This window comes from Hibiscus syriacus, unplaced genomic scaffold (assembly GCF_006381635.1).
Source record: "Hibiscus syriacus cultivar Baekdansim isolate YM2019G1 unplaced genomic scaffold, ASM638163v2 tig00110597_pilon, whole genome shotgun sequence".
Taxonomy (NCBI): Eukaryota; Viridiplantae; Streptophyta; class Magnoliopsida; order Malvales; family Malvaceae; genus Hibiscus; species Hibiscus syriacus.
Window position 1 is genome coordinate 3,592,280 of NW_024062795.1, and position 17,644 is coordinate 3,609,923.

General features: G+C 32.7%; 2 protein-coding genes and 1 pseudogene across 4 annotated transcripts; 2 read left to right on the plus strand and 1 right to left on the minus strand.

Moving 5' to 3' along the window:
* The first annotated feature begins 1,205 nt into the window (after window positions 1-1,205).
* Window positions 1,206-5,299, plus strand: LOC120134096 (annotated as a pseudogene).
* Window positions 5,300-12,085: 6,786 nt separating this feature from the next.
* LOC120133969 (GATA transcription factor 5-like) lies at window positions 12,086-13,487 on the plus strand. Of its 3 annotated transcripts, XM_039150453.1 has the most exons (4): window positions 12,088-12,175; window positions 12,329-12,659; window positions 12,731-12,836; window positions 12,870-13,487. In XM_039150453.1, the coding sequence occupies exons 2-4, from the start codon at window positions 12,348-12,350 to the stop codon at window positions 13,373-13,375; spliced, it is 924 nt and encodes a 307-aa protein (XP_039006384.1). In that variant the 5' UTR covers window positions 12,088-12,175; window positions 12,329-12,347; the 3' UTR covers window positions 13,376-13,487. The 3 variants fall into 3 exon arrangements, with proteins under 3 accessions (XP_039006381.1, XP_039006384.1, XP_039006382.1); XM_039150450.1 differs by having other exon boundaries at window positions 12,086-12,175; window positions 12,731-13,487; XM_039150451.1 differs by having other exon boundaries at window positions 12,106-12,218; window positions 12,341-12,659; window positions 12,731-13,487.
* Window positions 13,488-14,464: 977 nt separating this feature from the next.
* Window positions 14,465-17,500, minus strand: LOC120134166 (protein FMP32, mitochondrial-like). The gene is made up of 7 exons (XM_039150637.1): window positions 17,211-17,500; window positions 16,788-16,919; window positions 16,623-16,682; window positions 15,168-15,244; window positions 15,024-15,080; window positions 14,877-14,943; window positions 14,465-14,789 (listed from the first exon to the last, which is right to left on the minus strand). The coding sequence occupies exons 1-7, from the start codon at window positions 17,349-17,351 to the stop codon at window positions 14,670-14,672; spliced, it is 654 nt and encodes a 217-aa protein (XP_039006568.1). The 5' UTR covers window positions 17,352-17,500; the 3' UTR covers window positions 14,465-14,669.
* Between the last annotated feature and the right edge of the window lie 144 nt (window positions 17,501-17,644).

A 17,644-nucleotide genomic window follows, 5' to 3' on the forward strand; every position in this document is an offset into this window, starting at 1 on the left:
TAGCTCTGCGTTTGTCAGTTATAATTTCTTCGTCTCATTAGCTCTTGTATTTGGTTATAAGATAATATAGTTAATAAGATAAATTTACATTGTTCAAGTAAGCCCTTATACTATTTTTTTTATTTTATTTTTTACACACTATGAGTAAATTACTATTCAGAATGGATAGAAAGAGGAGTGGGTGAGAATAATCGTCTCTTAAAAATTTTAAATTTATATATATTTTATATATTGTATAATAATGATATATTTTTGTCTCTAAATTTTTATTAGTACACTCGTTAACATAAAATCGTCCATTTATTCCTAACACTATATCTATTGCATACACCACTATTGCAAATGGGAGTAGATAGAACTATAACTATAATTATATTATAATTACCAATAATCTAGATTAATCATTGTAATAATGGAATTTAGATGAATCGTTACGAAAAATCTTGTGTACTTTGAATAGAGATGGACACGTAGGTGATTGACTCATCTTTTGAATTAAACGTAAAAATAATTTAAAGACTTAAATGATAAAGTAGGATTTGATATTTTCTTATGATAAAGTAGAATTTGATATTTTTCTTGTAAATTTAAAATTAATATAACGTAATATTTATTTTAAAAAATTAATCGTTTATATATACACTGTGGTTGAACATGTGATCAAAGTATAACAACATGATTTGATAGGTTTGATACTGAATGATAGGGCGATCCGAGTTTCAACCATAGTGGTTGAAGAAGTTTAACTAAATGATTTCCCACTTGAATTTCTAAACCTTCTACTGTTGTTTTGTGGGCAACGCGCTTTTGCTAGTATTCCTTTTTTTTTACCCTACTAAAAGTAAAAGTCAATTTTCTTCTCCCACTGTAAATTTTCCAACTTAAAAAAAACGATGATAATGAACAGTACAAACAAAACAAACAGAGTCCTTCAATGACACTGACAAATTGACAGATCCATCGTGCACCCAATGCGCCTTTTTAAGCGTAAATTGCAGTAGCAGTAGCAGTAGCAGTGCAGTGCAGTGCAGAAGGCATCAACCGCGGTCCCGCATGCAGTGGCGATCTACACTTATACTAAGGTTAACACTTAAAATTTGAATTTTTTATTAATTATTTATTTCATTAATTATATTCATCTTAAAATTTTATTTAAGAAACTTTTGTGTTAATGCATGTGTGCACACCTTAAAAAAAAACGTGCATTGCATATCTACAATCACTTATCGCCATCTCCCGGTCATCAGTATAAGCGGCAGCTGATCATATAATTATAACTCACTCTCTGATCTTCTCTCATTGCGTTTGTCTTTGATTGTCAATATTTTTTCCTCCAGGTCTCTCTCTCTTGATGGCTTCTTTTCGTTCTTCATGGCCATGTGGTTTTCTGCTTGCATTGTTATGTTCTTTGTTTCTTCTCGGGCTTGCTTCGAGCAATGTGGGTTTTCTCCATTCTTTTTTCTTGTTTCAGTTTGTCATCATTTTTTGCCTTTAATCTAATAGTTTCTTTGTTCTTTTTGTTTTCACAGGTTTATATTTGTATATATGGGGGAGAGACACACTGATGAACTAAATCTACTGGAGGATTCCCATCATCAGATTCTTTCAGACATTCTTGGAAGGTTTCAATTTCAACTTCTTTATAAGTTGTTAATTTATGGAACTACTTGCAATAAATAAATAAATAATTGATTTTGCTATGAATATGCATACACTTACATATTCCATTGGTGGAGCTTTAGGCTTAATTAGATCGTTATTGCTACTTTTGCTGGTTGTGTTTGTACTTTTGCTTACAAGAACAAAAGCTTTTCCTTTTCACAAGTTCATTGGAAAATGGTAACACGGTATGGTTTCAATTTTACAGCAAAGAAACTGCCAAGGAATTCATTTTATATAGCTACAAACATGGGTTTTCAGGGTTTGCTGCGGTCCTCAGTCAGTCTCAAGCCAAGCTTATTGCAGGTGTAACAATGTTGGTGAACTGTAAACTCTGTTTTTTCTCCTTTAGCATATTTCTCAAAACTAGTCTTTTAGTTGATTTTATGGCATCGATGCAGATGTCCCAGGAGTTGTTCGTGTAGTTCCGAATAGAATCTTAAATCTGCATACCACTAGAAGCTGGGATTTCCTGCAAGTTAGGCCTCAGATTTTGGATGGCATTCTTTCAAAAGGCCATTCAGGCTTGGTGATTATTATTGGTGTCATGGATACTGGTCAGCCTACAAATTCTTTCTATACCCTTTTACTTCTCTCATTCTTTTTCCTTTTGCTGCTTCATTGTTATGTAAAAAAGAAAAGGCCAAGCTATATATAACTTTGTTGTTCTTGGCATTTGACATTTTTTTATCATACATTTTTCTGAGAAGGTAAATGGCCAGAGTCTGAAAGCTTCAAAGATAATGGCATGAGAAAGTTTCAATCTCGATGGAAAGGGATATGCCAGGAAGGAAACACGTTTAACCGTTCGCATTGAAATAGGTGTAGTTGCTTTGATCATTGCTCAATCTGTTTCTTCTTCTAACATACCTTTTTACCATTCTTTATCAAATCAATGTCAACATTAGGTGGATCATGTTGCATGCAACGTCTAGTAGAATAATTGTAACAATTGTAATGCATTTCAATCAACCCACTCTTGAATTTAGGGGTTACAGGGTGATTTTTGTCAAATATGACTCAAAATAAGAGAATTTACTTCTTTAAAACTAGTAACATATGGTAAGCTGAATTTTACAACAATCCACTAATATATATTTATACTTCGAGAACGAATGCAGTTAGATTCCATATTTGACCTGCACTCTATTTACAATTAGTATTCCGTTTTCAGTACTCTTATGATCAACTTGAAATACATTTCATGGTAATATCTAATAATTCTGTTGAAGGGGAACATTTTGTTGTTTGAATGAACGTGTGGAGTGTTGGCGGTTCTGGTTAGCTAAAGTATTAGGTATCTAACACTGGGGTATTTGAAGCAGGAAAATGATCGGTGCACGTTGGTACATTAAAGGGTATGAAGCTGAATTTGGAAAGCTTGACCCAAGTGATGGGGTTGAGTTCTTGTCTCCTCGAGATGCTTCTGGCCTTGGTACTCACACCTCATCTACTGCATGTGGTGCTCTAGTCGAAAATGCTAACTTTAGGGGACTAGCCCAAGGATTTGCCAGAGGAGGTGCTCCTTCTTCATGGTTAGCTATCTACAAAGTTTGTTGGGCTACCGGTGGCTGTAGCTCAGCTGACCTTCTTGCAGCATTTGATGATGCTATCTTTGACGGTGTCGATATTATTTCGGCATCTTTGGGCTCACCACCTCCACTTTCCCCTTATGTTGATGATGCAGTGGCTATTGGTTCCTTCCATGCTGTAGCAAGAGGAATATCCGTTGTGTGCTCTGCAGGCAACTCTGGTCCTTATCCAGAATGTATCATTAATACTGCTCCTTGGGTTATAACTGTTGCTGCAAGCACCATTGATCGAGATTTCCCGGCAGTGATAACGCTGGGGAACAACCAAACTCTAATGCTAATTCATAATCTTCTTCTCAATGATCAAAAAGATTGAACAATGTTTTACTCTCACGTTTTGCTTGTAATGGAACTACCATCTACTAGTACATGTTAGTTTATAAATTGCAAGTCAAAGAAACACAAATGTACTGTTTGTTTACTTAGCAGTGACTTTCCCTTTTTTTCTTTCAGGGTCAGTCTTTCTATACGGGAAGGGATGTGAACAAGTTTCATCCTATTGTATATGGAGCAGATATTGCAGCCTCTGATTCTGATGGAACCAGTGCCGGGTAAGATTTGTACTGAGGTTCTTGTTCACATTTGTGATCTAGATACGAGGTACGAATGAATAATTCTATAGTACTGTATACTTTTGCAGAAGTTGTGATTTGGAAACTCTGAATGCTACTTTAACAGAGGAAAAGTAGTTCTTTGTTTCCAATCTCAGTCACAGAGGTTAGCTGCCATTGCTTCAAAATCTGTACTCAAGGTTAAGGGTGTGGGAGTCATATTTGCACAGGTTCCCACTAAGGGTATCTCTTGTCAATGGAGTTTTCCCTGCGTCCAAGTGGACTTTGCAGCTGGCACATCTCTGCTGACTTACATGGCAGCAAGCAGGTCTTTCGCATCAGATACGAGTTGAACACTAGGTCTTGAGTTTCCATCTGAAGGTCACTGATATCATTAATGAACTCTTTTATGTAACAGAAATCCAGTAGTCAAGTTCAGTTTCTCAAAAACGGTTATCGGACAACAGCTAACCCCAGAAATAGCATATTTTTCGTCACGAGGACCGAGTTCCCTTTCACCATCAGTGTTGAAGGTATTAGCTGTCTTTTTGTAAGAACATAGTTACATGACCTTTTGTATTAACATATGCCAATGCATTGTTCAGCCAGACATTGCTGCTCCAGGAGTTGATATATTAGCCTCCTGGTCACCTGCTGCTTCCTCCAATCTACTCAATTCACCTCGAACTAAACCGTCACAGCTTAACTTCAAACTTGATTCGGGAACTTCCATGGCTTGTCCCCATATATCTGGCATTGTTGCACTTCTCAAGGGAGTTCATCCAAAGTGGAGCCCTGCAGCAATTAAGTCTGCACTAGTAACGACCGGTAAGAAACCGAAACTTACGAGTTCTCGTTTGCTCATACAACTTGTTGATGAAACATTTTCTTTGGCTTGAGAAGCTTCTATGAAGGATGAATATGGCCAAAATACAGTGGCTGAGGGAGCACCCCACAAGCAAGCTGATCCATTTGATTATGGAGGTGGCCATGTAGATCCAAATAAAGCTCTTGACCCGGGGCTCGTTTATGACATCGAAACCTCTGATTATGTTAGCTTCCTTTGTGCAATGGGCTATGACAGCAGTTCCCTCAAGTTAATGACTAAAGTTAACACTCCATGTCATGAATCAGCTAAGTTCCTCCTAAATCTAAATTTGCCTTCTATAACAATACCCGAGCTTAAGCAATGTTTAACCATCTCGAGAACCGTTACAAACGTTGGTCCGGTGAACTCCGTTTACGTCGCTCGCGTTCAATCTCCTGCAGGAACTGACGTGAGTGTCAAGCCATGGATTTTGTCGTTCAATTCAACAATAAAGAAGCTGAAGTTTAAGGTAACCTTTTGTTCCCAACTAAAAGTTCAAGGAAGATACTCGTTCGGAAACCTATACTGGGAAGATGGTATTCATGTTGTAAGAATTCCTTTGATTGTTAGAATCGTCATTAACAATTACTCGTACTCAGAAACATGACTAAATCTGTATTATTGAATAAATAAATTTATGAGTTTTTATTTAATACACCGTTGAGTAATTAGATAATTGATGGCGGAGGAAATAAGGTTGTAGTGATTTTATCGGTTTTCTTTTAATTTGAGTGAAGAATTGTATGCAATTGTCTAGTGTCAATTTTTTTTTTTTTTGAAGAAGATGATAAATAGTCGAGATAGATTGAGAAAGAGATTCCCTTCTTCAACCTTGCATGATGATTTGTATTATACTTAAGGTGATAATAGCTATTTATAGGTTGACAAATTAAATAGATCTTGTTGTTAAATAGTATATTTTACTGGTAGATCATGTAAATCTATCAGTGATCATGTTAAGAGTATGTAACTGACCGAAGGATATAGAACTCTAAAAATTAAAAAAAAAAAATCAGAAACTTCAAGATTTAATAGGTGAAAAAATAACAATGAAAATGTAATTTGTAAGAAGTATTAAAGAAAAAATAATAACAATTAAAGTAATTTTACTTTTAATAATATATTATTATTATTTAATTGACTGACAATATATAAAATTGTACATTACGATCTACAAATGCATCAGATATAAATCCTTAAGATAGCAACACACCAAGCAAAAAAGTTGATGGTGGTTCCTTTTTGAGCTTGTGGATAAGGGCCGTTTGAGCAAGTGCGTTGATGAGTACGTTCTCAATGACACGAATGATGTGGCCTTTGTAGTTATTATATGGGTGATGATAAAGTAGCTAAGCACCCAAATTATTGAAGGAAGAAGACAAAAGAAGAAAGAAGAAAAGAAGAAGCTTTTCATAAGAAAAAAACCAAAAGAATTTCAAAAGGGAAAAATATTATTGAAATTAATTCTGATTTTTACATATTAAATATAAACTAAAATTTGTACATATAAGTGTTGAGACTGTTGTTATTAAAAAAATGTTCTTGAAAAAATGTGTATGTTTTTTAGATTAGTCATATCAATCATTTTAAAATAGGTATAATTGAATTTCTATAAAATTATCCTTTTAAAAATGATTTTTTTTAAATTTCTCTTTGAAAAATATAATTTCAAATATTTACATTTAAAATCATATATGAAAAACTGAGTTCAATATTAGATTATGCGTTTGAAATCAAAATACTCTTATGAAGTCAAAAAAACAATACCCTTTTAAAATCATGTGGTCTCCGTTCTTTAAAAATTATAACATACATAATTATTTAGATATGAAATTAAAATATTTAAAATATAAAAAAATTGATTTAAAACAATAATAATAAATTAAGGACGTACAATATAATTAATTCATAATTTCTAAATATATAAATATTTAAAAAATTCGAAATACAATCATTCAATCGCATAATAATTATTGCAATTATAAATGTTAACATCGAGAAGCTAAAAACCATAAAATAACTGAATACACTAAATTTCGTCCTTATATTATATAATATATATATTTATATTATAAATTATATTATATGTTTATTTACATTTTTTTTCTTTTCAGGGCTCAACAGTGGACCAAACCCAAGTCCCACGTGACCCAACAGCAGCCCAAATCAAGAAACCCTATGGCAAATTAGGGTTTCAGCCGCCTCTCTCCACCAGCGCAGCAGTCCTCCTCTCGCACGCCTCCATCACGTCCCCAACAGTCCAAGTCCTCCGGCGCAAGAATCACAACCATCATCAACAACCCACATTAGTATTTTACTCGAATTAGAACACTAAATAGGCTGGTATTTTCACTATAAATAAAGATGTAAATAGAACACTCAAAAAAAAAAGAGAGGAGATACGAGTGGTACACAAAATACGCAGAAGGAATATTGCAAAATACTAAGGGTTACACAATTTCAGAGCACTTTGCTTTAAACATTCCGAGAGAAATAAAAAGGTAGTGTTTTATTTTTACCTTGTTCGTTCGTTTGCTTCCCTTGCATGTTGATTTTGCGTGATATTTGGCTCGAACTAAACCAAAACCGAACGGTCGAGGATCCGGGGAAGGGGGTTTCTTCCTTCGAAATCCCTCTCTGAGGCTATGTATCTTGAGAAATAAAATGATTTTTAGAGGGGAGAGGGAGCTATCGAATTTTTTTTTTTTAAAACTTGAACGTGAAGAACCCAGTGCTTGTTCAAATAACCAGAGAATTCTCAAAACAGGAAGGGTTTTTTTTTAAGGTTAAAATAAAAAGATGATTCTTTTTATTAGGGCCACACGTTGGGCATTATATGACCCATAAAGCATGTGTGTGTCTAAGCCAAAATGGGATAATCCCCATGTAATCCCCTGTAGCTTTTTAAAATCTTTAATTTGGCCATTTGATTTGTTTTGCTTTTCAATTTAACCCTTTTTAAAATTCAGTTTATGTTTTAATTTTTATTTTACTTTTTATTTAATATATTAAGTTTTATTATCATGGTATGTGTATATATATATATGTATTTTTATTTTCATTATTTCTTTTACGTATATATTTAATTAAACATTTCTATTCGTCTTCTATATTTTTGTTTACTACTATTATATTATGCTATTTTTTTTACCGTATTGTTATTCATTTTTGTCTTCATTACTTATATATATTTTTATTATTACTATTATAGATTATATATTATATATTTTATTTTATATTTTATATTTTTAGGTTATTTTTATTTATTTATTGGTTTTCTCATTTTGCATTTTCCGGTTTCTTTTTTATTAATATATATATACTTAACATTTTATGTACATGCATACTAATTTCATCTATTTACTTACCTTTTTGTTCTTCCCCTTATTTCGTTTATTTATCTTGCACTTTTATTATCATTTTATGTATTTCTATTTACTTTTGTTTTCCTTTCTTATTTGTATTTATTTCATCGCCTTTTTCCTCTAATGCTTTTCGTGACATATTGACATATTAAGGGTATATCTTTAATTCATCAGAGGTAAATAATTCGGATCGTTATTTTACATTTTACTTTAACTTACAATTTTCTTAATTAAAGACAACTGGAAACTACGTAGTACCGAAAGGGCAGTTCAAGGGTGCTAACCCTTCCTTGACTGTAACCGACTCCCGAATTCGATACATCTTTGGTAAGACGCAGATCAGGTAAGAAATAGGGTATCCGATCAACCCATTTATTTTTAAATAAATGATCGGTGGCGACTCCAATCCACATTTTCCTAAGTCGAAGCCCAAGTTCGGGGCCCAACCGAAAGACGGTTGCGACAATAACCATCATAATATTGTATTTAAAAAAATGTATGGACGTTGTAACATTTCCATCTCGACATTCATTTCTTGTAACATATTACATATATGGTAATGTTGTTATGTATTATAGCTTGGTAGTTGGCCTAACCTAACGTTTCATAATAAACGAGTGATTAACAATTTTGTTTTTATATTTTAATTAATAATAACAATTAAATTTATTGAATAAATAAAACATATAATAAAATCATAATCATAATTGATGTTGAAATTCAACATTTAAAGTTTGAATCTGATCCAACTCATTTTCAAGTTATGATACGTTTTTTTATATTATTTAGAAGTTAAATGTATTATATTATAATATAAATATTTATTAAAATATTTATTAGGTTGTTTATGTTAAATGCATTATACAGAAAAGTGACAGCATAAGAAGTGTATATGTAATTATTAAATCTAATAAATTTAAAGATAATAAAATATGCGGGTTTAAATGAGTTTAGGTTAGTCATTTATAAATAGCTTGAGAAAGACTTGAGATTTATATTTGGGACGAAATTATGATTAAATACTGAGATATACAAGTATATAATAAATAAATATTTAAATATAAAAAAGGAATAAAGATTTTAATCTAACTAATATTTAAATTAATAAAGATATAAAATACTATTCTATACAAAAATAGGAAAGTCATTGTTCCTCCCACTTAATAAATAGCTCCGTCCGTCGTCGTATTTGGAGTTAAACTGGACTTAGGAATCAATGCATGGCATTGATACCATACATGAGCGAGTCTAACCAAAATTTGATCTGATTTAACTCGTGAATACTTAATTTTTGTACACTTAAACAAATCCTTAATCGTTTAACTTGTATACCAATAAGCCTTAGCTTTTTAATTTATGCTTAAATAAGGCTAACTAAAATGACTTTTTCACGTAAAATATAAAGCTTAATTGGATATAAAACAAAAGATAAAAGACTTATTTAGGTAATGAAATTTATAAGGGTTTATTTAAATAAAATGGTAATGTTTAAGGGTTTAATTAACAATGTGTGACAAAATAAATTTATAAGGGTTTATTATTAAACGGTTGAGAGTCTTTTAACATATATTACCTTAAGATTCATTCCAAATTTATCAAAAAGATTTGCATGAACAAAGTGATACTAAGCTAAGGGACTTGTAGTTATTCATTGAGGTTTTTGGTTCGAGCATCGCGTATGTAGAATCATAAGCTTTTATTGTCATATGATTAAGAGTTTTTGAATATATATTATTTTATATTCACTTCAGATTTATAAAATAAATGAGTCAATATGAAAAATTAGAAAATAAATATCCCGAAAATGAACATATATTAAAGATGATTATATAAATAAACGCCAATTTAGGTACGGCAAATTAAGTAGAATTGAGATATTATATTAGACACTGATTTAAAACAACTTTTTATCTGCAAATCACATAATAAAATTAGGAAAAGGGTGGTTCAAAATTAGGTAAACTACCATCTAAACCCTTTGAATTAATTATAAATTAAATGTTACTTCATAATTACATTTATTTTTAAAATTTATTTCTTAAAAATATTAATTAATTTAAAATTTGAACGAAAGTTATGGATAAACTCTCAGTTCTATTAACATATAAATAATGATAACGATTTGAGTATTAAACCTTGAATTTTGAATTTCAACGTCGAGTTTATTACGAGGATTCGACGAGATGAGCTTAGGTCGCGTTTTTGTCATGCACGTGAGAAGTGGATTGTCGTTTAGGCCTAATAAAGTATTCCAAAACGGCGTGCCAAGTGTCATGTTTTCCAGTGAACAAAATTACACAAGGTGTTTCTTTCATTGACGGCCTGCCGCCTTTTAATTTTCTGTTATTTTTGTCTGATTAATTAATATTTTAATATATAAATTAACTACTTATAGTTTATCATTTAAATTTTATTTAGAATCTTTAAGCTAAACTAAAAATATAAAATTTAAATTAATTTATCAAATAAATATAATAATATATTTATTTTGAGTTTAAAAAATTTTATTTACAGAGAATATATTATTAATAATTAAATTTTAAAAATATATTTTATATTATAATTATTTCGGACAACAATTATAGTGTTGGGAAATGCATGAACAATTAACACGCAAATTTCCCACAGTATCAAAAACCATTTGTCAATATGTGATTCCATTCAAAATATGAGCCGTCCGATATGAATCTTAAAGCCCGATAAAAGCTCGACGTTTGGCGGTTGCTTATAAAACCTTCCAATATTAGAAAAAGAAAGAGCGGCAATTTGCAAAAAAGGCTCGATATTAACGGGGCAAAGCAATGAAGTCCTAATATTGTAAATAACCTAAAAATGGAGTGCCAATTTTGGAATGAGGAAGAAAAAAAAAACGAGAAAAATCAAAATGACAGCGGTTTCGTGGGTAGTTCATTACGTTTTAGTGCTTTGAACTTATATTAGCGCCAGTGGCCGCCTGTCACTATCTTCGCTCACAGACCAATCATCAACAGTGAATTAACTAATTGACCATAAATGGAAAATGGTTTATTCTGGTTTCAGTCCGAATATGCTGAAATTAGAGAGTTAATTTACCTATTTTAATTTGACATAGTTTATTATTAATTAATTAACTTTTAAAAAACATCCTTACGCATTTGTTTTGGATTTAAACTAAATTAATTAAATACGATTTATTGAGTTTTTATATGTTGCTAACTGTGTGATTAAGTAATAGTAACAAAACTTCACTTTCTTCACCTTAAGAGCAACAACTGATACAATATCTAAACTATTTAGGCCTCTTCAAGTAGTATACATGGGAGGATAATACACATATAAAATATCTAGAATCATATTCTCTTAACTTTGTTGCTGCTTGTATTATTATTGAGAGTGACTCGATGAATGTTGTTCGTCAACTCGAGGATAATGGTCGTAATTTATTTGTGTTGCATTTTATATTTGTTGAAGCTCAAGAAATAATGGACATGCACATCCATATCCACATCCAGGTTCAATATATTCGTCGTTCTGCAAATGGTGCAATAAATGTTCTCGCTCACTATGCTTCGACTATGTCTAGAACATTAGACTTTGATTCTGATTTATCATCTTGTGTACGAGGCAGTCATTATTTACGTCATTCATGGTTAATGGATACAAGGTTAATTAAAAAAATCATATTCTCTTGTATGTTGTAACCGAAGATGGACCGTGAGAGTGATGAAGTGCGATCACACCTTCTGGAAATTTCAAAATTTTATATAGTTTAGATATATTTTCAATTGATAACATAATTTCGTATCTCATTAAATTTTGTAATTTCACCCCCTAATTTTTTATTATAAAATCTTAAGTTCACACTTCTAAGATGAAATCATACGTTCAACCCTAGTTGTAACATCGATCACATTAATCGAATTAAAATTCAATCAGAAGAATAATGTCAACTTTAACCTACTAATAATATTGTAAAAATAAAAATGAAATTATATGAAATTAAAGTAGACAGGTTAACTCTTGAATTTCATCAAAGTAGAGGGCTTAAAAACATATATACACGTAAAAGGAAAATTCGGTAGAGAGACATAAAAGAGATAAACCATTAACTCTAGCATTAGTTTCGCCCACGAACAAGCCTAGGCCATTTCCTCACCTTTCCACCACTTAGTCTTCTCTCTTACATTCCTTCTTCATTTTCATCCTTCATCTTTACCAGGTAAATCATAATTTTGTATATACATAATAATATAATAACTCTTTTGTGTTCTTTCATAATTTTAACTTCAAAATTTGATGTTGAATTCGATTTGTTTTCTTGGGCATAGGAATAATGGAATACTGCATGGAACTGAGAGCATTGAAATCGAGTGTAAGAGGAGAACTCACATTGCAAAAGACCCAGCAACATGTTTTCGATGATTTTTTGGTCATGAATGTTATGAACGGCGCCGCCGTTCCCAACGAAGATTTCTCCGTTGACTGTTTCCTTGATTTCAATAACGGAGAATTCGAAGAAGATTCCGTTGAAGAAAAAGAATCCGTTTCTGTTTCATATCAAGAACGGGTAGCAGACGATGATAGTAATTCAAATTCCAGCAGTTTTTCCCTCGATTCCGTCTTTACCAGCGAACTTTCCGTTCCGGTAAGTTCCGTTTCTTTAAATAAATTCAAATTTTATTTTATTTTATTTTTAATTTATTTTTTTCCTTTTAGGATGATGAAATAGCTGGGCTCGAATGGGTGTCTCACTTTGTGGACGATTCGTTGCCGGAGCTTCCTTTGCCATGCATGGTATTTAATCAGCAAACCGAGAACCGTGAAAATACTCGGTTTGAAGCGGAACCTGGCCCCATTTTTGTGAAAGCGCCGTGTTTTTCAAAGTCAGTTCCATCAAAAGCGAGGAGCAAAAGGGCAAAACCGGCCGTCCCGACATGGTCGGTTGGGTCACTGCCTATTTCCGAGTCGTCGTCTTCGATGACAACGTCTTCGAGTATCTGTTCGGGGTTGGTTAATGATTTTACGGAACCGCCGACCAAAAAGCAGAAGAAAGAGGCGGTGGGTGTTCGAGTTAGTGGATTGTCAAGCGGGAACCCTTTTCAACGGAGGTGTAGTCATTGCCAAGTTCAAAAGACTCCACAGTGGAGAACCGGTCCGCTTGGGTCCAAAACCTTATGCAACGCTTGTGGGGTTCGTTACAAGTCCGGTCGTCTTCTTCCTGAATATAGACCGGCTTGTAGTCCCACTTTTTCCGGTGACATCCACTCCAGCAGTCATCGGAAAGTTTTGGAGATGAGGAAAAAGAAAGCAACAGCAGTCATGGATTCATCTGAGTTAACCCGGATGGTTCAGAGTTTTTGAAGTTAGGTATACCAGGATAGGTTCACGTGACCAGGGTTCAACCCTGTTTAATTGTTATTGGGTTTAGATTTTCTTAGGTTTATTTATACTTCTAGTTTTAGACTTTTTTATATTTATTTTTTATATATTTTTTTAATCTATTTCAGTTCAAAACTATTTAAGATTTAGATTGTTTTGGTGTAGAGTTTATTTTTTATTCTATTTATTATAAGTTTAAGTTATTTTAGATTATATTTATTTTAAGTTATGTCAATTCTATTCAAATTTGAATTTTGAATTTCTATAATTAAAGAATAGGTTTTTGAGACGTTCAAAAGGATTCAGCCGGCGTTATAATTTTGGAGGTACCAAAGCTTTAAACATATAATATGGGTTTGAATTTTGAGAAGCAGGGGGTATAATACTGTCGAAGTGGTTGGAATATGTGAGTCTGACGCAGTAGTGAAAACTAGGCAAAGACCATGTGTGTGCTAAGTCCTAACATCATTTACTAGACCACTTTGTTGATAACAAAATGGTACACTTGGCAGGCCAACGTGGTGTAACAGGCAATACCAACCTTTGACGCCATTGGAAAAATCCAAATTTCGTTAAATCTCTGGTTTCATAAAATGGTTTATATTTATTGCAATGTAACATGAAATTTTTGTATAAAGTGGAAACACAAAATTTTATGATAGTCATAATCAATAAAATAAATAATTATTTAAAGAAAATCCAGATTGCAGGATTTATATGGAGTGGACACATAAAATTTTATGGTAGACATAAAAAAAAAATTATTCAATAAAATGTAAACGCTTTTAGATAAAAAAAGAACAAGCCATAGTCTGTAAAAGTCATGAATAATGAATGAATGATACTTTTACATTTAAAATGTTCAAAATCATTTCTTTCTCCGTTTATATGATTATATCAACTAATGCACAAATGGCAAATCATTTGTTCCATATAAAAGAAAAGCCAACTTTGAAGAATACATACGTTTGCACCATTGCCTAGACTAGCAATAATCTTTGATAATATATCCTTAACTTCGCCTCCCTAAAAATGACATATCATAAAACACATCAAGAGTTCACAGAATAAGCCGTGCTTAATCCTAAAAGAAGCACAAATAATTGTTCCGATCAACTCGGATTTGTCATTCCTTGCCAATTATATGACAATCTAAAGTAATATCCACCCCTTTTTACTCCCAAAGAAATGTAGTCGCCAGAAGAAAAGAAAAAAATAATAATGAAATTAGGGATTTATGTAGGGAAAGTTGGCATTACTTGAAGCAGGTTTGAGGCTACATCAAGATGCGGACTACAGCTAACCCAACCGCAGATATGGAGACGAGGGTACCTATGCAATACTTGATCACATCATATTTTGCAGCTTCTAACTGGGCTCTTAATGCATGAATTTCCTGTAGATGATTTGAAATATCAGGTTTATGCTGTATGTGAAAGCATCTCTACACAGATTATCAAATGAAATAAACAAGCATACTCACCCTATCTAGCTTGTTTGTCAGGTTGGTCGTTTCTGCATTCTGATTGGCCAGCTCATCACGTATGCGCCTAGAATCAGTTAAGAGTTAAGAGAGTAAGCAAGCAACGGTCCACATAAAAAGAACCAACCGAAAATGAAGTCTACCTACCCTCTTTCAAGATTTAGATCCAGACGCTGCCCTGCAGTAACCTTGTCAATTTCATACCTGTTTGAGAGTTTAGTTCAATAAAATCAAGCCATCAAAATTTTCAGGAAAGTAAGAAACAGTTCCATTTTAATCCAGAAAATATACCTTAGTTCACTTCGCATCTTTTCTATGTCACCTCTAAGTTTCTCAGTTTCACGTTGCAACATAGAGAAATGATGCTCCTGCATTAAAAGGGAAAAACCATTAAGAACCACATAAAGACTACACACGCCTATAAGTATTTGCAATGAACACTGTGATGATATAATTAAGAATACATGACTTGGAACTAAAGAGAACATTCAGAATCATTTATGCTGAAAAAGACGCATGAGAAAAAGTGAAAACAAAACTAGCAATTACAGAACTTAATGCCAATAACACAATTGCTGTTTCGAAATTAGACTTTTGATTGAAAAACTACCAAGAGACTCTCTCCATTCTACATACACTCTCCATCCTAGAATAACTTTTAAACCAACAACTTAACGTGTTATACATATCTAAGCATAGTTTAGTTCAAAAGCATTGGTTTTCTTTTGTTAAACCATATTTACCTGAACTTCAAAATATTCATCTAATTCTAAACCCACCACATAGGGTTCACCTACACCTAACTTTTGATACAAGAGTTGTCATTTCCACTTTCATCTTCACCTCCTTCCTTGCCTAAAGGGGTGAACAAAAATCAGTTAAACTGAATTAACCAAGTAAACCAAACTGATTTAACCAATTTACTTATTCGATTTCGACAACTAATTCACTTTGGTGTCGGTTTTAAAAATCCAAACCAAATAAACCGATTAAGTTTTTTCAAGTAATAAATTACATGTATATGTTTGATTAATTTAAACTAAATATGAAATTAAATACCCAAATATGAAATGCCTCAATCAAATTATTTAATTAATTACATATAAATGTTTAAAATTACAACGATATTTTTTTATTTTATAAATAAATATTAAAAATGTAAAAAAGAAAATTATCAATTTGGTTTGATCAGTCTAGAGTCTAGATTCTAGACAGTTATTTCGGTTCAGTTTGGGGGATAATTTGTCCTGTTATTTCAGTTTTGACAATAAAGTCGGTTTGGTTTATTTGGTTTTAATGATTTAATCAGATTATTCCGTTCCTGGTATACAAAAACCGAAACGACCAAATGCACACCCCTACTTACCTACACCCGAGCAATTGTCACAAAAAGGAGGGAAAGGAGAAAGTAATAGGACAAAGGGGCACTAAAATAGCACATAGAATATCAATTACCCTAAGCTTGACCAGCCTCACAAACAGAAACATTGGGTTAATGCACAAGAATGCTGGAAAAGGAACGAAAGACTCCAGTGCCGTAATATCATTAGTTCAAATCGAACAAGCTACGAGATTCCACCAATAAAATTTCATAAGAATCAGAAAAATTAAGAGTCAATAAGAGATTGATTGGTGTTCAATTCTGTCAAATGGTAATATCCAAATTACAAAATTAGCACATAACAAAAAATTCCTCTTTCTCCTTTGCCACTTAGTTTTTTAATTAAACATATAGAGTAGTAGTACCTGGGAACTTTTTACTTCCGATTTAAACTTCGACAAATTGGCTTCTTGAAGCATCTCAGACTACAAAAGGTAGAATGAAGAAAAATTTAGTACCCCACATAATCGCAATGAACATACATGTTCAAGGAAACATTCAAAACAATGTAACAAAAATATCACACTTACTTTTTGCATTTCTGACTTCGAAACAAACGAATGGGATACATTCTCCAAGCTGTCGTTTAGTACTTCAGTGATTGCTGCCGTTATAGCCTCCGCTTGTTTCGAGGGCACTCCTTGCGCTTCCAAACTTCGAACCTATTATATTGTAAAAGTAACTTAAATTTAACACAGGGACCAAATCGAAGAGTTTCGCATCCATTTTTTTTGGGAAAAGAAATGGAATAAACACCGATTTGTTTAGCGAGAAAACAAATCCAATCGAATTAAGTATAATATCTAAAATCAGTAAGAAGGGGGGAAAACACGAATTGACTTTCCTGATTGAAAAAGATTAACAAACATGCTCACACCTCCTTCATATTCCTAGGTTTTCTCGACAACCAAACAGGAAATTAAAAATGAAATGGAGTTTTAAAAAAGAAGTACCAGAGCCAATGTATCGACGAGAAATGCACGCTTTCCATTGGACTTAACGAGTTGAGAAATCGGCCGGTGCCCGATCCTATTAACAAGGGAACTCGAATACGCATTAAACCCTAATTGAACCACGCGCTTATACGCGCTCATTTTTGCTCTGAATCTAAAAGAAAAGAAAAACTGGTGGAAAAGAGACCCAAGAAAGGATGGGGGGAAATCGAATTGGGTACGAGGCCGAAGGAAGAAGGGAAAGACAGAATTTTATAGAGTCGCCATGATTGAAAATAAATTCTTTCGGGGAGACTGCGAAAGACGCGGCTAGCGGGACATGGCTGGTTAGTCTGACAAATAGGAGAGAAATGGATGTTAAATTGTTAAAATGTATTTATTACAATTATTTAATTTTTGCTTCGGCCCAACCCAACGAATTTCGAGGCTCCCCA

Coding starts and splice junctions, on each gene's coding strand:
- LOC120133969 (XM_039150450.1), top strand. CDS start 12,348: ATGGAATACTGCATGGAACTGAGAGCATTGAAATCGAGTGTAAGAGGA. Junction 12,660..12,730: donor CCAGCGAACTTTCCGTTCCG/GTAAGTTCCGTT, acceptor TTTTCCTTTTAG/GATGATGAAATAGCTGGGCT.
- LOC120134166 (XM_039150637.1), bottom strand. CDS start 17,351: ATGAGCGCGTATAAGCGCGTGGTTCAATTAGGGTTTAATGCGTATTCG. Junction 16,683..16,787: donor CGAAGTCAGAAATGCAAAAA/GTAAGTGTGATA, acceptor TACCTTTTGTAG/TCTGAGATGCTTCAAGAAGC. Junction 15,081..15,167: donor AAGATGCGAAGTGAACTAAG/GTATATTTTCTG, acceptor ACTCTCAAACAG/GTATGAAATTGACAAGGTTA.